This window comes from Lacerta agilis, chromosome 16 (genome assembly GCF_009819535.1).
Source record: "Lacerta agilis isolate rLacAgi1 chromosome 16, rLacAgi1.pri, whole genome shotgun sequence".
NCBI classification, from domain to species: domain Eukaryota; kingdom Metazoa; phylum Chordata; class Lepidosauria; order Squamata; family Lacertidae; genus Lacerta; species Lacerta agilis.
In genome coordinates, this window is record NC_046327.1 from 10,612,009 (window position 1) to 10,635,701 (window position 23,693).

General features: G+C 41.5%; 1 protein-coding gene across 2 annotated transcripts in view; it reads right to left on the minus strand.

Moving 5' to 3' along the window:
• MPDZ (multiple PDZ domain crumbs cell polarity complex component) overlaps positions 1-23,693 on the minus strand; it is a 113,053-nt gene that overhangs the window by 76,084 nt on the left and 13,276 nt on the right. For both annotated transcript variants that reach the window (XM_033173271.1, XM_033173272.1), the window contains exons 4-8: positions 8,119-8,334; positions 6,972-7,111; positions 5,295-5,508; positions 2,701-2,829; positions 1,930-2,133 (exon numbers count right to left, since the gene is read on the minus strand). In XM_033173271.1, the coding sequence (XP_033029162.1) occupies positions 1,930-2,133; positions 2,701-2,829; positions 5,295-5,508; positions 6,972-7,111; positions 8,119-8,334 (903 nt within the window). The remainder of the gene's footprint in view (positions 1-1,929; positions 2,134-2,700; positions 2,830-5,294; positions 5,509-6,971; positions 7,112-8,118; positions 8,335-23,693) is intronic.

Genomic DNA, 23,693 nt, shown 5'->3' on the forward strand with positions numbered 1-23,693 from the left:
TGAGCTTGATACCCTCTTTATTTCCTTTATTTATTTCAGTATACAATTGTGGCAGTCACAGTTCCACCAAATAGCACCTCATTCTGCTGAATAAAATCAGCTGAACTGATGCATCAAGTTCGACAGCTGTCAGATTATCTGTACAGGGTGCTGAGACTCTCTACATGTTACTGAAGATTTTTCTTTCTTAAGATGCAGAAAAATGTGTGCGTTGTTTTACTGCATGGTATTTCTTTGTTTCTGGACCATAAAGAAGGCTGATTGCTGAAGAATTGATGCTTTTGAATTATGGTGCTGGAGGAGACTCTTGAGAGTCCCATAGACTGCAAGAAGATCAAACCTATCTATTCTCAAGGAAATCAGACCTGAGCGCTCACTGGAAGGAGAGATCCTGAAGCAGAGGCTCCAATACTTTGGCCATCTCATGAGAAGAGAAGAGTCCCTGGAAAAGACCCTGATGTTGGGAAAGATGGAGGGCACAAGAAGGGGACGACAGAGGGCAAGATGGTTGGACAGTGTTCTCGAAGCTACCAACATGAGTCTGACCAAACTGCAGGAGGCAGTGGAAGACAGGAGTGCCTGGCGTGCTCTGGTCCATAGGGTCATGAAGAGTCGGACACGACTAAACGACTAAACAACAACAACAAATTTCGTTTTCGCACACCCAATGCGTCAGATTGCCTCTCCCATTTCTCACGTTACTAACCACAGTCTTGCTTGGCATCCCTTCGGAACATTAAGCAAAGGACTCGTTTGTGAGTCAGGGAGAACGCAGAGGGTTTCGGGGCAGGGGAATCCAAGGGTGCTTTTCAGAGAGCAAAGAAAGAGAGCCAGAACAGGAAAAGTGAAGGGTATACAGCATGCAATGAAAGTGGCAGCTGGCTAGCTGGCAGACGGCTAGCAGCATCTGAAGTTGTAGCAGCTGACCTAGGTGAAGAGGTGCAGCTGTGTGCCGGCTGGCACAGAAAGGAAGAGGCTGATGGTTGCTGGGGGTGATGAGGTGGGTGTGGGAGGCAGGAGGAAGAGAGGCATATTGGGAGGAACTGTTTTAATAATCCAGCTGGACTGAAAGGGCCGTCACAGAGTAAGTGGGAGGTGTTGCAAAACACTGATTGCTCAGCTGTTGTTGAAGCACCGTTCAAATGGCACATTGAGGTTAGTGGGTTAGAAATTATTTGCATGTTTTTATGTCTGGCTCCTCAGAGTTCCCAGTGTACCAATGTACTACTGACTACCATGAGGGATTGATTGGTTTATTTTTAAGTATGGTGATAAATACACTCTATTTATATGCCATTGGATTAAGAAAATAGTGAGACATTGTCAGGGATAGAGGGATTGCTCGGGAGGAGCGGGGGGAGAGAAGAGATGAAACTGCAGAGGAGAGAAAAGTTTGTGATTCAGCCAGTAAGGGGGAGGGGCTGAGATATCGAGAGCAATTACCTATAATCAGTACAGATACCTCTAGCTCTCCCAGCCCTCATCAGCAAACGTCTCAGGAAGAGGGAGAGATTTCACACACTGTCAGTAGCTGACAAGGGGGGGAGCAGAGGGGGAGACGTAAGCGTCGACGTCATTTTAGGGGGACAAGAGGGTTCCTCTGCTGGCGCGCGCGGGAAGATTCTAGTCCGGAAAACTGAAAGCAAGTGAGTAGTCATGATTTCAACACTCTGTAACTCTTAATGATTAATAAACAGCTTTTAAGCTCACCGCTTGAGCCGGCCGTTTCTCACAAGCAACATCAAAGGCAAGAGCAGCCTGACAGCCATGAACTCTAAATAATGAACCACCATTCAAGTCTTAATAATAATAATAATAATAATAATTTATTATTTGTACCCCGCCCATCTAGCTGGGTCTCCCCAGCCACTCTGGGCGGCTTCCATATTGCCAGTGCAGCTTCTTCAATTGACCTTGTCAAATCATTACCTGGTTATCCAGCATAAAGGTTTGTACTGGTGTTCCTGGAGGAACTGCTGGTGGCGTGGGCTCCTCAAGTGGGCCTCTGGCTATAACCAGCTTCACTCTGTTTCCACACTGCCTCAAGACTTGCGCCACCTGCTCGCTGCTCATTCCAGCCAGCTCTGTATCACCAATTTTCAATATGTGATCTCCACTGCACAGGCTACCATGCTAGATGAGGAAGAAACCAATTACTTCACTGGGGAAATATAGAGAGAGATAGAGAGAACACACATGCACCCCAACAAGAAATTACTGTAATAATTATAATAATAATAATTTATTATTTATACCCCCGCCCATCTGGCTGAGTTTCCCCAGATACTCTGGGCGGCTCCCAATCGAGTATTAAAAACAATACAGCATTAACAATACTAGTATTGCAACAATAATGATATAGGGGAATTCAAAAAACTTGTTTATACTCTAATGTATAATCTGTTGTTGCAGCAGTAAAATAATAAACACAGGTAAAAGCGGTGCCAAGATGTCTAGTGTTTATATTTCAAAAAGTAAGCATAATACACTCCTGCGGCCAATCAGAAGCCCCGTCGGATGTTTGGCTTCCAAAACATAGTCCGCAAACCGGAACACTCACTTCCGGGTTTGCAGCGTTTGGGAGCCAAAACGTTCCGAGAACTAAGCTGTTCGAAAACCAAGGTACAACGGTAGATAAAATACTTATAAACTGTAATTCTATAGCGTTCTGTGCTATAAACAAGAACATAGTTTGCGTACCTGATCAGCTATTCCTCCTGGAAGGATGGTTTTCACTATCACTCCAGTTGATTTTCCACCAACTATCCCAAATCCCAGACCCGATCCATCATTCACCAGCTCAATGGTCTCCACATGCTGCCAGTGAACCTGCAAATATCAATATTGAAAGTTAATTTAAACAACAACAACAGAGGACAAGCATTCATCTTGTTTCTAGTGTAACAGAGAACAGAAATGTAAACATGCTAAATATTGGCTGCATACTCACTCTTGAAATCTGCCTATGAGTAATCACTATGCAGCGTTGCTCATTTTGAACGTATTCAATGGCAAATCAACAGTGTTTACTGTCTCAATGAATTAGCTCAAAATGGGACCAGGGATAAAAATGGAAGCTTGTAGCTGAGAACGCATGCTCTTTTCTATGTAGGTATAGAAAAGGGAATTGAGAGCCACTGCTCTGACGCAGTAAATATAACAGAAGGATATAAAATTATGCATGCTGTCAGGAAATCGCCCTCGCCGAAGCTGCAAGCGGGCCCGGGGCTGTTTCAGTATAGGGAACCCCCGTCTCCGCTGAGCAGCTCATCATCTTCCCCCAGTGGAGGAAGTGATCACTCTTCCAGTGGGGAGGGGGAGATGGGGACAGGAAGTGGGAGCAGGGGCTGTGGCAGGGATGGAGAGCCTCTGCACCAAGCGGGAAGAGGGGGAGAGGAACCCTTTCCGTTGCCCTGTTTTAGCAGGGAGGAAGGACGTGGTGGGGAGGTGGGGGTTCAGGATCCCGTGCCTTTTATGCTGGGCAAAGAACCAGAAACGGACATTCCCGGACTCTGCAGAGGGATGAGCTGGACGTCTTTATTTTAGCTCCACTGTAAATATCTGCACAATAAAGAACTTAAGTGTTTAGAAGTTCTGCGTTTGCCTGATTTCTCATGAGCAACCACTGAAAGTCCTTACACATGCCATGGGTGAAGAGATGTCTTTCCAATGAAGCTCAATGGTAGAGGTGGTAGAAGCTCAATGTGTATTCAGAGATATTCAGTATGTCTCTGAAAATCAGCGTGGGGGAGAAGGCACAGGTAGGCCAGCGGCTGCATACAGCTGCCACAATTCCTCACTGCCCATTTGTTTGTCAGAAGAGGGCATCCAAGAGGGGTAGTGTCAGCTACCCTAGCATCTTCTGTGTGGCTCACCCAGATGGGTGAGCTGGAAGAGGTGGGCCATAGCACTGGCTGATGTAGAGGGATGTTCCAATGATGCACCACGCCAGCATATAGAAGGAGCTTGTTAGCAGCTAAGAGGGACTGAGGTTCAACTTCCAAGTGGCAGGCTGCAGCCATGATGCATCTAGGTGTGTGACAGAGCCCTGAAAGAGAAGGTCCATCCTGGCTGGGAGAAAACGGCAGGACAACTGTGCTAACTACAGGATTGCCAAGAACCAAGGATGTCTGGGACAATGAGGCACTTGAAGAAGAGACAACTGGCAGGCAATATTGGATCGCAAGATCTTCTCAACGTACTTGTCAATTATAAGAAATTCAGGACAGAGTTTTCACAACTAGGGGTAGTATTCAACTGAATTACTGCACCAGCAGAAGCCACCACAATGATTCCTGCTAGCAAAAAAAAAAATGGACTCTCTTTCCCTGCATACCCCCTGAGCAACCCCCACCCCCCAAAAAAATCTGTTCTGGAGGGTTGGAAGAAACTCCAGAATAGTATGCAAGGGGAGAAGGAGGAGGTGAAAAAGATTAAGTCAATGCCTGGGTTCAATAGCCTCTATCACCATTAGGTGACTGGTGGAATCTGGCATGATTCGCTGTACTTTAGGGAGTGTTATGTCAGTGATGGGTGGCGAGTTCTTTGCTGCTGCTGTGATTCAATGTAGACGCTTCCCAGAAGGGTGGAATGCTATGGAGTCTTGCACACAATCCAAATCGGTCTGCTATCTTGACGGGCACTTGCTCATCATCCTGGGAGCCTGAAGGCATGGACTTGGAGCCAGCATGGTGTAGTGCTAAAGAGTGATGGACTCGTAATCTGATGAACCGGATTCGCTTCCCCGCTCCTCCACATGCAGCTGCTGGGTGACCTTGGGCTACTCACACTTCTCTGAAGTCTCTCAGCCTCACTCACCTCACAGAGTGTTTATTGTGGGGAGGAAGGGAAAGGAGATTGTTAGCCGCTTTGAGACTCCTTAAGGAGAGTGAAAGGTGGGATATCAAGTCCAAACTCCTCCTCCTCCTCATCTGTAGATTCACCAAGTCTACCCTACCCCAAATAATCTGGAACTTAAAGGGAACCCTAAACCAGGTGGGAGCAGCATGCGAAGAGCCACAAATTCTGCACCTCTGACCTTCCTACACAAAGAACATTGTTGCCTGAGGACTAGGGGACAAATTGACAGCGTGGGAAAACTTCCCTTGGAGATGCAATTTGACTCAACCCCCTGCTTAATGTTCAGGGAGAAGATTTTGCATGACTATCTTGACCTTGAGGCAAGGGGCGATCAAGTCTACAAGACTACAGAAAACAGCATTTAAACTGCAACCACCGACAAGCTAAGAAAAAGGAAGGCGTGTTTGTTTTCAATGCTCAAACAATGTACTCACTGGATTGGAGTGGGCTGAGATTGTACTAGCAGCTGATGGGGACCGAGAAATCACAGGGCTGATAAGCTGAGGCAAGGCGCCCCTGGCCACAACCAGCTGGACACAATCCTTTGCTTTCTGTAGGATCCCAATAGCCTGTTGGTGCGTGATGGTCCGGTCAAGGGGTTGCCTGTTAATGGCAAGGATTTGATCGGCTTCCTGCAGCCTTCCATCTCTATCATAGGCAAGCGAAGGGTAAAAGAAAAGATCAAAATTAAGTGCCACCAAATATTAGTTTGTCAGTTTTTCCAAAATAGTTTCTTTTAATCCTGTTTTTCTATTTCCCCACCCCAACTTTTTTTTTTTTAGGAAAAAAATCTTTCCCTACAGTTTTGCTATGAGCGACTATTTTGGCACCCTGGTGATCAGCTTTCTTTGAAGCTAATCCCACTGCCACTGTCTCCTGGCTTCACCCCACAGCTAGTTCCTTCTCCCTGCACCCCCATCCGAGACTAAGCATATTACAAGTGAGTTGCTTCCAGCTCTTCCAGCTATAGCCTGGGAACTTCATTCTTGACTTTGAGCCTGCTGCTTAACAGAGCATGTGCGGTACGAGTACTGAATATTCATCAATCCATACATTTTACTTACCAAACACTGCCATCAGGTGTGTAAGAGGGAGGTGGGGAGGAGACTAGTTTTCCTTCTTTAAAACCAAAGAAGGAAACTACATTGGAAAGGACATCTTTCTGCTCTTAACTTAATCACGAAAGGGATTCATTCACTTGCGGGTGGAGAATGTACTTTCAGGGAATCACATAATCCGCCTTTCTTCAGACTTGAGCCAAAGTAAACTGAATAAAAGTAAGCTGTGAGCCTAATCCACATTTCTTTTTAGGATCAAGAAATTTATTAAACAGTCTTTAAAACCTACGTGTCCAAAACACACTGGGCACAAACTAAGTCCTTTCAAGTATCATTGTTTCCAACGGGAGAATAGAACTCATGTTTAATTCTCTTCTGCTGAAATCAATAGAATTTTAAAATATTTTTATTTTTATTAATTTATATGCTGCCCTTCAAACCAAAAGCTCCCACAGCAGTACAAAACAACCTGCGGAATACACACATCAATACAGAAGAAGAATGAAACAAAGAAATACCAAGAATCAAAGAAATTATAGAAACCAACAGATTCACTGTATTAAAAAAAAGAAAAAAAAACTAGGCAGGGGAAGGAGTTAACAATATATCAGGCAAACAATATACTGGTTGCAATGGGACAGAGTGTGAGAAGACGAAATAGAGGACATAAGAACTTTGGAATATTCATTCATTCATTCCCCAGACACTCTGGGCGGCTCTCAACAGAATATTTTAAAAGGTGGGATACTTTCTGGGCAGTCCTTATCCTTTGCCACGCAACAAAGGAAAAGTGCAACATGTATAAATGAACAAAATGATTTTAAAAAATAGAAAATTTTGAAAAGGAACAATTTCAGAAAGATCTGAAATTCAAACTATACATGAATGGCATGAATATTACAATCTTTATAAATTCCAATGAGCTATCAGTCGTGAGCAATATATCCCTTTGTAGCTGTTATACTATTGCTCATGACTAAAAGTGGCATGTCTCTTACAGATTTCTTCCCATCTCTAAAATCTGACTAAGAAAGTGGTTCCTGGCAATCTCACCTTTGTGCCACACTTCCGTCTTGAATCTCCTGCACAAATATGCCCAGTTCACCTCTATATTCACTCTTCAGGCCAACTACACTGAAGCCTAGACCACCGCTTAGAGGCTTCACGAGTTCTATGGTCTCAACAAGGCGTCCCTGTAAGAAAAACCAGCAGCATTTTGAAACATATTCAGAAGCAATGTGGTTTCAAAGCTCATGCACATTTAAAGAAACAAACTACAAATAAACAAACCAGGCAGGCAACAAATAAATCCAGTAGGGGCATAACAAACAGGTCCTGTTCTGGTTAGGCAATCTGGGCATACCACAATGAAGCATCTCTTCGCCCTTCTCTTTCAAGTTTTGGGACTAAGTACGGTTACCTTTACACATCCACCAGCATGTTCACTAACCAAATTTAGTGCCAAATCACAGTTCACAACCATGCAAAAATGGGTTAGGAACTTGCGTTTGGAATAACTACAGTTAGTGCTAACATTTGAGAGGCAAAGCTCATAAAAATGGAGAAAACTTGTGGCATGTTCCTAATCCCCTAGCACAGGCACGTCTAACTCCCAAGAGACTGTGATCTACTCCCAGTATTAAAAAACTGGCAGTGATCTACCCACTGTTGTTGGAGGGAGGAGGAGCATGTGTGGGGTGGGAGGGAGGGAGGGAGGAAGGAAGGAAGGAAGGAAGGGAAGGATTGCCCAAAGTTGTTGAGTTTTTGGGAGGACGATTGCACGGAGTTGATGAGCTTTTTCAGGGGGAAGTACCATGAGCTGTAGAGCTATTTTGGGGGACTAATGCACAGGGTTGTGGAGCTATTTTTAAGGGGGGGGTGCCATGACTCGCTCACCAAACAATCTGCAGCTTTGAAATGCACACAGTGCTAAAGCCATCATCTCCCAAAACTCCAGCAGCAGGCGCCTAATGACTGCCCACATGACGTGGAGGAACAGAGCAAGAGGGGAGGTGGGGATACATTAATTGCCCACTACCATTGGATCCCACTTGGGGATCGATTAGGAACCCGTGATGGACCACAATCGACCACGATCATCCGGGGATCTACCTATAGATCGCGGTCAACCGGTTTGACATGTCTTGCCCTAGCAGAAGGCCACAGTGCCAGACAGTTAATTCAAGTTATGAAGTCCTACCTGTGCCATATTTCTGATCAGTAGTTCAAAGTCATCACTAGCAGACTTCACAATAATCTGAGGAGATCGTGCAGCTGCTTCTAGCCCACTAGAAAGGCTGCCATTCTGCTGAGCCAACAGATAGGATTCATTTGGGAGTGAAGATTCCACAATAGCAGCATGATGAGAAAGCTGCAGGAGCTCGCCAGATGAGGAGATAGAAGGTGCAACATGTACCTAAAAAATTATGCAACGTCACTCGATTTTAGTTGTGAAGAACACAAGAACAAACAGTTACTGGGCAAAACACACAAAACAAAATAGAAAAAGCCCACACATAATCCAACATTGGAGGTTTATCATGCCCTTAATTATACAAAACATGTTCAAAACAGAGTTAAAACACTACAGAAGTCATGAAACAAATCAAAGGAACACTGTATGATAAATATTGTACACACTGGTGGCTTAAGAATCAACTGTAATTGAAATTTAGTATAACCACACATTGACTTTCTTAGTGGCAGTTAAGAAGTTATCTTGGGGGGTGTGGAAACATGAGGGCACAGAAAATGGCATGTAGACAATTTGATTTTTAGAAGGAATCAATAAAGGGGCTTTTGGCAATAGTTTGAGAAGAAATATAAGGAAGTGGTGGACAGAGAAACCTGAGCTGGAATGGCATAAAATTTATAACCAAGGACTTGAAAACATAAGTGAACATTACCAATTGCTTTACCACTGAGAAAAATATACACTGGGTGTTAGGACAAAGACTGGAGGTGTGGATCCTCAAATGCAGATTTGAAGCATATCTGGTGGTCTCACCCATTAATAAAGAAATATTGGGAAGAAGTAATCACATTAATCACACTAATGACCCTTTAGGTTATACCATTAAATCCTTGGACAATTTTGTTGGGCTATCTAGATGATCACATTAAACCCCAAATACAGGTAACTGGTGTGGAATTTATTAACTGCTGGCTCAAAAATGCAACAACAAACAACCACTTATGATAAAAGAATAGCAGAAATGGTTTGAAATGGTCCAATTGTGTCACAGAAGACAAAAAAGCAGAAGGTATAAAAAAACCAGATATGGTATGGCTACAGAAAAATATAATAGCTTTTCAGCATAGTATATGACACTTTCTGAAATTATATTGCTTATTGATTGCTAATAATTAGTATGTAGGGAGATCCGGTGCTCTCCAATTATTATTGATATATGAACAGAATGTATTTATGTACTTGTGTTAGGTATGTCTGGGGCCCCAAACTGTGTCTGCATTTAATATTCATATTGATTTTCAATTATATTTTCATTGCATCTTTTATTCCTTATATTTTCCTTTATTACCATTTGAATTCTATGGAACATAAGAAATAAAAGAAGCAATCACACAGCATCTAGCACGAAAACATTCTATAACCAGCAGACACCAGCTTAAAGAAGCAGTTGTCCGTAGGATTATTTCTAAACTTTGGGGAATGTAGTACCAGGAAAAGATCTTAGACATTACAAATGAATCATTTGGATAGATCATTCTATAGCAGCCTAAGGGATGTTTTGGGTGCATCCACTGTCAAAAGACAGAATGTTGGAAAAGGTGGCTTAATGTTCTCATAAGGAAAACAGAGGCCACCTTCAATGCTTTTAACAAATCACAGCTCTTGGAAGCTCATCAAACTAATACTTCTCCCCTCTCTTAGGGAACAACATAGCATGCCTCTGCTAATGCAAAGAAACTGCTTTAGCAAGAAAATATTTCTCTCTTTCTACCCTTCAAAAGGTAGAATGGGGAAAAGTCAGGGTGAATCAATGATTTTTTTATTTAAATTGATCTTTTTAATTTAAATTGGTTTTTTTATTTAAATCTGATTTTTATTTAAATCGATCTTTTTAATTTAAATTGGATTTTTTTAAAAAAAATGGAGGAAAAAATCTTTCTACAGATAGTTTTCTATTTAAGTTACATTATAGTCCAAAGGCCATCAGGAAATAAGGATTTGTTTTAAGTTTTTCATGTGTGCTGAAACTCAGTCTAAGGTGTTTAAAAAAAAAAAAAAGTTTAAACACATCAGTTAACAAACATGGATACATATGCTATAAAGTTATTGTTTTAGTTAAATTGTTTCAATTGTTATTGAGGAAATGATTATTTTTCTCCTTCCAATAATGTACCACAGAAAATTGTCCAAATATAAATAGTTAACTTAATAAACCTCACAATAATTTCATAATTATCTGTGTATGTATTTCTAATAGTATAACCGAATCGGTAATTTTTGATATAACTGTAAAAACTACTCTGAAAAAATATTATTCCAAAAATGAAACCTTCATTTGGTTGTAAATATTAAGATTATACCACCAGGAATGTCATTCTGTAAAATAAATAAATAAATAAATAATAATAATAATAATAATAATAATAATAATAATAATTTAAATCAAGTCTTACTGACTAGTGATTTAAATCGTGCTTTAAATCGATTTGATTTAAATCAAATCCACCCTGGAAAAAGTGGAACACAGCTTCCTACTGTGCCTTTAGATCAACTGCAGAAGAGAAGAATGAAAACAGAACCTTAATTCATCTTAAGTATAATTCAAGATCCTAAGACTTGTTGTTTTTTTGTTTTTGTTTTTAATAACGCTTTAGTATGGACTACGGTAGAGTTCTAATGTATTATTGACTACTAACTCGTCCATAGTAATTGATAGTGGCACTCCACTCTAATGATCTTTATTCTTATAGCTAATTAAAGAAATTGAGTTGCATGTTCAAAGGGGATTAGCTTAATGTGAAAAGACTATGTCAGACAAAGTGGCTTCTGGTTACTGCATTTCAGGGCAGCAGAGGGGGTGGGTAAAGCCAACCCACACAGAAAAACGAGAGAGTAACTCAGGTATATGAAAATAAAATATTTTAGCCACTGTGCATCCAAGTGCAGCAATTGGCCAACAGTAAACATTTTTAGTGGCATGACAGCTTCAAGTCATGGAGAATTACATTCTTCTATAAATACCTGTTCAGTGAATACACCAATCGTTTCTGTAACACTTTCCAACATTCAGTGTGTCCTACATGTCTGGCCTCTTCCTCAACCACCCTGTGAGGGCTGAGACATAGCGACTTGCCCAAAGTTAGCACATGAGCTTCACAGCCACATAAGGATCTGAATCTTGACCTACTGCACTACTCTGGCTCCAGCTAGGATTAGCACCTTTCCCTCAAGAAATCCCCAGCAGCTTTAGAAATGAGCAGGAACTGAAGACATGCCATTTTTCTCTGCACAGGGATACAGTGATGGGAAATATGGTCCGATTAATTTCTGCCTGTTAAATTCACCAGTTCGGGGCAGAGGGCCTTCTGTCAAGGAAAAGGTGGTATTCCCTGCTCTCAAACTGATTCTTATTGGCCCTATTCACATGCAATTAAGAGTCAGGGGCACCAGAACCACACAGCTACAGTTTACGTATGAATACCTAGAAGGTAAAGTAAAGGTAAAGGACCCCTCAATGGTTAAGTCCAGTCAAACTTGACTATGGGATGTGGCGCCGAGGGAGCCGGCATTTGTCCCCAGGTTATGTGGGCAGCATGACTAAACCGCTTCTGGTGCAACAGGACACTGTGACGAGTGCCAGAGCGCAAGGAAACACTGTTTACCTTCCCGCTACAGTGGTACCTATTTATCTACTCGCTTTTGAACTGGTAGGTTAGCAGGAGCCAGGACAGAGCAGCGGGAGCTCACCCCATCATGCAGACTCAAACTGCCAACCTTCTGATCAACAGGCCCAAGAGGCTCAGTGGTTTGGACCACAGCGCCACCCGTTCCCTTTTGAATACCTAGAACAGGGGTCGGCAAGCTTACCGAACAATGGGCCAGTCCACGCTCCGTCCATCGGATAGGTCGGAGTGTGTGCGCACATGCACTCTTCCAGGTCGGAGGAGTGCCCGTGAGCATGCGCACACACTATTTCCAGCGCTCCTCCAACCCAGATGTACACCGGAAATAGTGTGTGTGCATGCATACAAGCGCTTCTCTGTCCTGCACGTGTGTGCACATGCTATTTCCGGTGCACATCCGGGTCGGAAGAGCACCCATGCGCACAGGCGCGATCAACCCAGAAGTTGGTCCCCACATCACACCGCACCGTGCCGGTAAGAGCAGGCGATGGGGGGCGGCAGGGGTCACCATGGACTGGATAGACGAACCCCGTGGGCGGCTACTGGCCCATGGGCCTTAGGTTGCCGACCCCTGACCTAGAACCACTTGGGCAAAGGCTATCTTCTGAGGCATTTCCCACCCCATCATCACCTGGCAAAGAGGGAAGGAAAGGCATATACCACTGGACTCACCTATAAGGCTCCAGTATTCTCACATTTGCTACGTGGCCCTGGGCACCACTTTAGGAACAGAGTCAACTTGGCCCATGAATATAACATTTCCCACTTCTGCAAGTCCGATTTAAATCCAGATATCTGTAGAAGTTTAGCCATTGCCTTTTAATTTGACCTAAAAATGTTATCTTCAGAAACGTGATTGTACAGCTTTCCCAGATATAATTTCTAATCATGGTAAAGAAACACAGGTGCATTGTCTAAAACGTATAAGAAGGTTTCTAGTAACTGCTAAACGTGTAAACAAACAGACGGTTCTTTTTTCATATGTGATGGACTTGTAAAAAAGCTAGGGCATTTTATGGTGACACATATATATATAAAAAGATGTTTAAAGTATGCCCCCAAAAACCTGACTCTGCTAGGGACAGAAATTCCAAAAAAGATTTCTAAGTTGTTTATGTATGTAACTACAGCAGCTAGCATCCTTTACACTCAAAAATGGGAAAAAAAGGAAGAAGTTCCTGTGGAGAACTAGCCTCATGCCAGGTAGGGGTTAAGTGTTCTGACAGTTAGAACCCTCAGGGGCGGGCTTAGCCTGGGTATAAAACACCCCTCCCAGTGGGCAGTAAGGAGTTGAAGTATGGGCAGGAGGAGTTAGTTAAGTGCGGGGAGTTGAGCAGTGTGAGTCAAGAGATAGAGCTGGGAGTTTAGAGTCTTAGGTGGATGTTAGCAGAGAGGATAAAGAGATGGTGAAACGCATTGTTATTGCTATTTAGTTAACATTTAGAGGTATTAGGCCGGTAACATTTAGAGGTATTAGGCCGGTATAGGACAACTGTTATAAGCTTATTGAACAACCGTTATTTTATCAGCAACCACAAGCTTTGTACGCAATAAACATCTTTTTAGTTCACAATATCCTCGTCTGTGGTGAATGAAGTAAGCAGGATCCAGCTAGTAGTCTGAAGGGCTGCAGCTGGGAACTGTTTGTCGTTGGTGCAGCACTCATAGACCGTAAAACGTCCGGGGGTGGGCTGTACAGGGCGAAGGGCCCGCGACATTAAAGTGGTGGCAGCGTCGGGACGAAAGATTGTCATAAAGTGGTGGTCACGTTGAGATCCAAGATCTAAAGTGTTGGCAAGAAGTGCCAAGGTACAAGAAGGATTTAAGGGTTACGCATTGTGTGAAGTGTGAGGCTTAAAGAGGATTTAAGCAAACTTCTGTGAGACTCTACAATCTAGTCAGGAAGGGGATCGCATACACCTGGAAAGGGAGAAGGGGAATTCAGAGAGGAATTACCTGGCCCTAGGGTGTGGTGTGATAGCGCCTTAGACTGTGAGATTGTGAGAGAGTTACAAAGATACTTTGCGTTTGAAACTATTTCAGGCAGAAAGGTTTATAGTGAGAGGTCGGAAAAGTACGCTGGACAAAGTGCACTGAGGCAACTTTAGGCGTGACTTTGGACCTAAGCTGTGGAAACTAAGCCTGGAGAAATAGTTTAACTGAAACATCCTTGATTTAAGTACAGAAATAATACCACCAAATAACTAGAAAATGCCACCTAGAAAGACTAAAACAGCTCTTAGGGACTCACAAGTAGAAAGCTCTGAAGAAGAAAATGGGGTTTCCCAGATGGAAGAAACCAGTACTGAAACAGTTAACAAAAATCCTGCTGAGGGGACGAGTTTTAAAGCCTCAGAGGAATTTGAGAAATGGAAGCTAGAACAAGAATATAAACTGAAGGAATTAGAAATGAGATTGCAAGCTGAGGAAAGAGAGAAAAAATTACAAGCTGAAGCAAAAGAGAGAGAATTAAAATTACAAGCTGAAGCAAAAGAGAGAGAATTAAAATTACAAGCTGAAGCAAAAGAGAGAGAATTAAATATTGAGAGAGAGAGAGAAAGGGAGGCAATGGCACTGAAGGAGAGAGAATTAAAGTTCCAAGCTGAGGCAAAAGAGAGAGAACTGAAAGAGAAAGAAATGACCTTAGCTATTGAGAGAGAAAGAGAACGGGAGGAAAGAGAATATTTATTAGAAATGAAAAGACTTGAATTATCAGCTGTAGATAATAGAAACAACAACAATAGTTCCACACAAAATCCTAGCAGGGTGGATTTAAAAAGATTCCCTGACTTCAAAGATAAAGACGATCCTGAAGCGTTTATCATTTCTTTTGAGAGGGCTTGCGAAGATTTTGAAGTAAAAGATGAGGAGAAAATGCAAATACTGAGAGCGCGTATTAGTGGAACATTAACAGAGATTTATTCTCAAATGCCATCTGATCAATCTAAAGATTTTGAAGCATTTAAACAGTTGGTTTATGTTAGATTCGGAATTACTGCAGAACAACTGAGACAAAAGTTTAGAACAATAAAAAAAGTGCGTGAGGAAACATTCGCTCAACTAGGAGCTAAAACTACAAATTATTTAAACAAGTGGCTAGAACAGGAGGGTGCTGATTCTGTGGCAAAAATAAAAGAGGTGATCGCATTGGAACAATTTTATGACACGATTAATAGTCATCTGAAGTATTTAATTAAAGAAAGACGACCTAAAACCATCCTGGAAGCTGCTAATCTGGCAGATGAAATAAATGAAATCCGAGAACACGCTTATGATGCCCCAAAATATAAGGACAAACAGTGGGAAACAAATAAGTTTAAGAGAATGCAACAGCCCACAAAGTTTACCACAGAAACTGCCAAGAAAATTTTTCCCGCCAATGCAAATGTTCCCCATAACACGCCTATGACAACGGGGGGGACTGAGGGAAAAGTAAATAAATATAGTGAGGGTAAAAGGCCTGAATTAATCTGTTGGCAATGTGGGAAAAAAGGCCATAGACAACTGGACTGTAGAACTGAAATCAGAACTAGGAGTGCAAATACTATCCCTCAGAAGCAGACATATTGTGTCCAAACTGTGGAGACAGAGCCAACTGCCAACATAGTTGCCACGACAACCGAGGCCCAGTCAGAGGCTGATGAGTTACCAGTGGCCCAAGTTGTGAGGTGCTATATAATTCAACAAGATGACATGCTATTACACAAAACAGGAGAAGAAATTTGGGTGAATGGTAAACCATATAAAGGCTTAAAAGACACAGGGTCTCAGATTAGTATTGTACATCCTGATTTGTTAAAGCCAGAAGACTTTATTAAAGGCAAAACACTCAGTTTAAAAGGAATATCAAAACAGCCAGAAATCTTGCCAGTCGCATTAGTTAATCTGACATATAAACAATGGTCTGGAAAATGGCAAGTAGCAGTTTCACCAGAAATCCCAGCTCCAATGTTAATCGGGTGGGATCTCCTTGACCATGTACAGAGTGCATTTGTAATAACTAGGGCACAAAAACTGCGACAGTTACCTCAGGAGGAAAGGCCTGATACAATTGCTGAACTGACACAAGATACAAGTATAATGCCAGTTACAAATAGTCAAGCAGCTAGTTTTGCAGCCAAGCAGAAACTAGATACAGATTTACAGAAATATTTTCAAGCCACAGCCGTGAATACAGTATTAACCCCTGAAAGCCCGGAGCGGTTTATAGTCAACAATGGGTTGCTATACAGGGAGATTCTTTTAAAGCCTAATAGAGGGGGTAATGAAATCCACAAGCAACTGATAGTACCTACTGAATTCAGAACCAAGATAATACAACATGCACATGGCAGTATCTTTGGAGGTCACTTGGGAATCACCAGAACCAAACAAAGGGTGTCCCAAAATTTCTTTTGGCCTGGGATGGGCAAGCAAATAAAGTTATTTTGTCGAACGTGCCATAGTTGTCAATTACAAGGACATGGGCAAGATAAAACGAAAACACATGAGAGATCTTTTGAGCCAGGACAAGATGTTTTATTAATCAGACCAGTAAAAGGGAATAAGTTACAACTGACCGGGGAAGGTCCTTGTAAGATCATTTCAAAAATGAATGATATAAACAATATAATTCAGCATGGTGAAGGGAGGCGGGTCATGCATAAGAATAGGATAAACCCAACCCAGTCACTAAACCATGAACCCAATCTAGACTACAGTAGTCACGTTATTGAAAAAGCCTGTGATATTGGTAAAGGAGTGTCTACCTGCAATATGACCCGTGACCTATCTGTGAGATCAGTTAAAACAACTAGTCATAGTTACGATAAACCATTCATCAGTTGGAAAGATAGAAAGAAAGACGTACTGGAAGTTATAGCTGGCATGGGGGCCTATCGACTTTCTATGAAAGTGAAAGTGTTTCCTACACTAGAGATTGTGTGGTGGGAGGATGGGTACCCTGCTGCTCATGCAACACAAATAAATGTCCAAAATGAATGTAGTTACACAGCATTAACAGGGCTACCACGTCAAAGGCATACAAAAGTAATCTTAAAATTGCTCGAAGTGGGAACTAATAAATCACTACAGACCAAAGATGAACTGACAACAAGGGAGATTGCTATGAGCAATAAGCAATCAGAGCTTGTTAGCCTACTTTCATTAAGAGATCACGCTTGCCTAGAAAGCTTCAGCAAGCTGAATAAAACAGAGGATATCCACAAACTTATGCAAATAGTTCCCAGTGCATTTAAAAGCCAGACAACCAGTGTTTATGCAGCTTATGATGACCTGGAGATGTGTGTACAAGTCTGCGAGCTTAAACATTTAACAGAGTTCCTGAAGGAGGGAGAGGTTGAACTAAGAGAGCTTTTGACCCTGAGAAACAAGGACTCTACCCAGCTTGGGATCCACAATCGTTACAGACGCCTCGAGTGCAGAGATTGGAATGGGACTGTGTCATCTGGCCAGGGAAGACAGCTTACATCCCATCACGTTTGGCAGAGAAAAGACTGGTGCCCTGAGAAAGATACTTCCTGCGACGGTTAAGGACGATAAGGAGCGTGAAAGGATCCTAAACATCATCGCAGACGCCTTATAATGAAGACCCAAAGACAAAGGTTAAAGGACAGTTACGGTTTTTCTTGCAATAAAGACCTAATGCTGCATGAACTATTGGATATAATGTTCACAACTATATGTACTTTTACTGAAGATGTAATATTATGCTATAGTTAGGTAATATAGGTAAGAGTTATAAAATGTATTGTTTATGTTAATGTTTAAAAATGTTGTTTGTATCAGAGGGATACTTTGGCTAGTAACTCCTCTGATACAAACCTAAAAAGGAGGGAGGTATGTGGAGAACTAGCCTCATGCCAGGTAGGGGTTAAGTGTTCTGACAGTTAGAACCCTCAGGGGCGGGCTTAGCCTGGGTATAAAACACCCCTCCCAGTGGGCAGTAAGGAGTTGAAGTATGGGCAGGAGGAGTTAGTTAAGTGCGGGGAGTTGAGCAGTGTGAGTCAAGAGATAGAGCTGGGAGTTTAGAGTCTTAGGTGGATGTTAGCAGAGAGGATAAAGAGATTGTGAAACGCATTGTTATTGCTATTTAGTTAACATTTAGAGGTATTAGGCCGGTAACATTTAGAGGTATTAGGCCGGTATAGGACAACTGTTATAAGCTTATTGAACAACCGTTATTTTATCAGCAACCACAAGCTTTGTACGCAATAAACATCTTTTTAGTTCACAATATCCTCGTCTGTGGTGAATGAAGTAAGCAGGATCCAGCTAGTAGTCTGAAGGGCTGCAGCTGGGAACTGTTTGTCGTTGGTGCAGCACTCATAGACCGTAAAACGTCCGGGGGTGGGCTGTACAGGGCGAAGGGCCCGCGACAGTTCCTATTCAGGAAGAATGGATAAGCAAAGTTATGGACTATGTCGAATCAACAAAGCTAACAGCTAAAATAAGACAAAAAAAATAAAAATAAAAATTCCTTCCAGTAGCACCTTAGAGACCAACTACCGGTAAGTTTGTTCTTGGTATGAGCTTTTGTGTGCATGCATTCAGAAGTAGCTAAAATAAGAGAATCAATTGATGATTTTTTTGGTTTTGTTTTCGGAAGAATGGAAGCCCTTTCCGGATTATTTGAGCCAATATTATAATTTGAGGAACCCATGAGCAGGGTTTGAATTATAAGTAACAGAAAGAATTAGAGACTGTTGTATTATGACTTTGATATAAAAAGAGGGAAAACAGGGTGCAGCAAGAGGGGGTTAAGAAAAACATCTCAGAAAACGGGTTGGGAAGTCGATAATGTAAAAGAATTTTTTAAAAAAATATGTATTGGAATTGTAGCTGGAATTTCTGGAAGTTTAATAAAATAAATTGGGGTGGGGTGGGGAGAGAAACGCAGGTGTGTGCTCATCCAAATTATGTATTTCCACAGGAAACAATAGGACTCTCTGAGTGCGTGTATCTGCATGTGATTCAGTTCAGATGTGACATATTCAAAAGTCGCTCAGTGATCACTGCCACACAACAATAATGCCTTTTGTAGCTGTAAGTCATATTTTTCATTGCATATAAACTGTTCTGCTTCACAATAAAAAAGCCACCGTTAACTCCATGATGAGGTAGCTTTATAGCAAAGTGATTATGTATGTAACTGTATGAAAAGAGCATAGTTTTGTTCTATAAATTGCCTTAAGCTAATTTGCCACAATTGCCTTTCCTTTTACTGTATATAACATCTGCAATATTGGCATAATTTGGAAGGAAACAAAAAAAAAAAACCAACACCCTTCGAAATCCACAATATATGATACAATGTACATTTGGGTAACTTTCATCGCAATCAAATGCTACTTTCTGTATTTTGTTTGAAATGTTACCCAATTAAAAAAAAGAATCTACTTCAGTCGCATTTATGGAATGTCAGCGTTTTAGGCAACAAAATGAGAGTGGGCACTTAATTTCAAAAACTTTTGCCTTAACTCGCACTGAAAGGAGCGAAGAGAAGGGGAGCAAGGGCAATAAAATTTAGCAGCTCCCTGCTTGTTCTTTGTTCAATATGCGTACTTTGGTACAGGAGCACAAGTTTTGCTAGTAAGGCGGAGCTACGGTGTCAATGCATGTAGGAACACACAAAGATGGGGTTGCTTTCTGCGCTTAAAATGGGCACTAACACACAGCGCCACGTAACCTGAGCTCCTTTGTGCCAGGTCGCTGCTGCATATTCGAGTTGGAGAGGGCAAGGGATGAAGCAGTGACAAAGTTGGCATGCTGCAAGCGCACAAGAAGTGCCAATCTGGTGCTCCTGCTGGCGCATTTGCACCGCACAAAACTCACTGCCTCCTCGCGCTTCCCCCCCCCACTGCGCTGTCCGCTGCTGAAAACAGGGATGCTATGATCCTGGTTGAATTTATTTATTTATCTCTCTCTCTCTCTATATATATATATATATGCAATTGGACTGATAAAATAGCAATGGAAGTTGCACAAAACTCTTGGAAATTTGAACTGGTCTCAGAACCTAGTTTATATTTCTTCTTTTCCAGCCTAGAAAAGCTGGTGGCAACAGTGGCTTCCATGAAAGGTTATGGCTCTATTTTATAGGGAGTATAGAGTTCAGAGGCATCTAAGGCAGGGGGAAGTATAAGAGAATGATTTTAATCCTCATGCTGCTTTGCAGCCCTTCCATAGCTGTCAACCTTTTTCTTCCCATTTTTGCGGGAAATTCCCTGATTATAGCATTGGGAAACAGCACGGAGGGTTGACAGCTATGCGACAGGGTCTCGCACCATAGCACTTATCTGCTGTATCCATGCTGGCTTCTCTGTTCACAGTCCTTAGTCTGCATATTTGAAAGATATTGTATAAGATATTGTTTTTAAATGTCTGCTGTTTTATTATGTTTTCACATATGCTTTAAGCTGCCCAGAGTGGCTGGGGAAACCCAGCCAGATGGGCGGAATATAAATAAAATTATTATTATTATTATTATTATTATTATTATTATTATTATTATTATTACTGCTTACCTGCCACCATCACTGTGCACTACAAACACTAGGATTTTGTTGGATTGTTTTGTTGGTAATGTTTGCATGTCAGCAGCATCCCATGCTGGCCACAACTTGCAAGAGGTGGTCACCATCCTGGTCTCTACAAATGCCAGGACAGGATCCAAGCTCATCTCCACCACCAGCAATATAGATGCTCTCCATGAAAACAGAGTATCGTAACAGTAAGCAGCTGTCCCCTTATAATTCTTCCACTCTGCCTTTCCGCCAAGGAGATTTAAGGTGGTGTACATCGCTTGCTCTCTTCCTCCCCTCCCCCGTTTAATCTCACTAGAACCCTGTAAGGTGGGTCAGGCTGAGAAATAGTGACTGGGCCAGGTGAGAGCACCCAGTGGACTTCATGGAGGAGTGGGTACCCCACATTACAGATTCTACGTAAAGAGAGAAACATTTCCAGTGGCTTCCAAATGGCAGTTATGTCACAGAAATGTGTGTGTGTATGTGTGTGTGTGTGGTGGAATTCATACACATATTTTAAAAAACACTATAAAAATGCTTTTCTAAAAAAACGTTTTGAAAAATATATTGAATCTGCCATAAGCTCACCATCGCCATCTAGTGTCACATTTGTATAATGTGCACAAAACGCACTTAAAGCATTGTATTTGCAGCTGAGTCTTGTGCCCAGCTCCTTCTACACTGACTGCTTATAATTTCCCCAAGGTGGAGAAGGTGCTTAGCACAGTGCCATGATTTTAACAGAGGACTTCCAACTTGTGATAGCTTTCTCTGAGAGCTCAGTGTCTTAACTGAAGCAACGTTGGTACAGACATGGTTCTTAAAAGCAGGAGACAGTTCTCCCTGTGGAAGGACTGAACCAAGAGCAATCTGTGGCTGGGTAGAAAGACAATGGCAAAAGGAGATTATCTATAGGGATTTGGTGTGATCCACGCTAGATGGTTTAGTGTTCAGGGTAATTAAGTAGTTCTGCAACTTACAGAACAATCCTGTGCAAGTCTACTCAAAAATCAGTCCTGCGTTCCATGTAAGTAAGCGTGCATAATGCCAGAGCTTCAGAGTAACGTCAGAATTGCCTGCAACAGAACCAGTTGGCTGGTTCTGCTGTTTTTCTTCACACATTTTTTCCCAGTGGAATACAAGATAAGCTCCAGCACTTTTTTTTCCCCAGCTGGGGCTGTGCACAGGCTATAAATCAAAGGAAAGCAAGCATAGTTACATCTCAATGCAACTCCGGTTGAAGCCACTACTGAAAGAAAGAAAGAAAGAACGAAAGAAAGAAAGAAAGAAAGCACTAAGGAAGTAGAAACAGGACTTAAAAGGGGTGCACGTGAAGACAGGCCAGACCCCTTACACTGCAGTCAGTAATTTTCCACCCTGCAAAATCTATCTTCAAACTTGTATTTAAAAAATTTGAAGAATGTCGCCCAGCCAAGGAAAAGGATTTTTCTCATTAGCACAGCTTTGAGCTTTTCCAGTGGAGGAGGGGAAACAAGCACTGCTGGAGCGAAGGCTGGATTGCCATTACTGAGTAGTGGTTGTTGTTTTTATTTAAATATTCCGAATGATAAACAAAAGCCAAATGAAGACTTAAGAAGTTCGTTATATCACAAGAGCAGAATTCATTTTCATTTCTTTCAGTTTTGTCGTTGCTCCCTTATCTTCAAACACCGGGCTTTTGCTACGGCATCAAGACTTAGAAAACGGACAGAGCGGGAATGCTCAGAAGGAAAATATGCACTTGCTTTTAGCGTGCAGACATGCAAATGAGCGCTGAAGGCAAAGTACCAGTTTCTCTCTCTGAGAGAGAGAGAATTGATTCAGTTTGGTTTAGTCCCTAGCTTTTGGGATTTTCTTCCTACTTATCGTGCTTACTTTGCATTTTAAAATCCTCAACGTAAGCAACAAATCTTGTTTATTTGAATGAAAAAGGCTTACAAGGCAACCTATCAACAGGCATCTGAGCGCCAGTTATAAAGCATCCATGCTCAAGTGGAAATGTTCTAAACAAAATAAAAACTCCTTAAGCTTTGGTTCTTCCAGCCCTTTAGAACGCAGACAAGGAAGCTCCGTATCTCATCAAAGGAATTCTTTCCCAACTACGCCCAAAAATGCACAATTTTTTTTAAAAAAAACATAGCGCAGAAGAGTAAAGGCACTGTAATAATGATAACAGCGGGCTCAGAATGTAATATGTGATGTTATACGTGGATGAGCAGAGATGTTGTTGCTTCTAGCAAAAGAAAAAATAAAAGTAGAAGATTTTTATGTTTTCATTTCTTCAAAAGGTGGCTAATGGCTGAGATATAAAGCAGTAATAAGAATGTTATACTGTACTAAATTTGTCATAAACCAGTCAGATGAGCGGGGTACAAAGAATAACGTTGTTGTTGTTGTTGTTGTTGTTGTTGTTGTTATACTCGCTTCAATGCACCAGATTTAACTAAATAAAACAGATGTATGACAATGGGCTCTATATTTAAACTTTTTTTCTCTTAGTCTACCTTGTCTCTTTTTCCTTTTCGTTAATTGGAAAACTTTTATAAGTTTTATAAGCAATATAAGTTATGGAACATGTTTTCTTTGTTTGGGTTTGGTTGTTGCTATTGTTCTTCATTATTGTTCTTCATTTGTATATATTTGTATTTTAATAATTATAATAAAGTTATTAATTAAAAAAAAGAAACTATGACCAACACCTCACACATTTGTGTTCCACTCATTTGAGTGAAAACCAGGCATGTTAGACTACAAGTCTACACTCACCTAACAGAGAATCAGGCCCATTGAACTCAATGGGATTTACTTCTGAGCAGGCATGTATAGTTCTACGCTGTTAAGTGATTCATACCCCTTATGACAACTACATTCCATTCCATTCTTATCACATTCCTGATAATGGCTGGAGTCGGGCCTTCACTACGAACGGTATGCTTCCACAGGCATGCGTCACGTAACTCAAGGCAGGGCTTAACATCGGCATTCTTCTGCGTTGCACAAGTTAGCAAACAGTTGTAACATTTTAAGCAATAATTTTATTGTTTTATCTTTTATGCAAACCACTTTTGAGGGCTTTGCGGTATCCAAATTTTGTGAAATAATATATATATATATTCGTCTCACAATGTCAGTGCAAATGTAAAACTTCTCTTTTGTTTCCAACAGCTAAAAATAAGGTCAAAGAATGACTCCCCACTACTCTCAAGCTAGTCTGACAGAGGTTAAATGGCACCGTTCTTCACAAAACACCTTGGGGGAAATAGTGTGTGATACCAGTTATCCTAATTCCAGTAGTGATAGTATCCCTAAAGTTTACAGGTATTATACCTATAATCAGTATTCAGTGAGAAAACTGCATAAATTGACTTTAAGA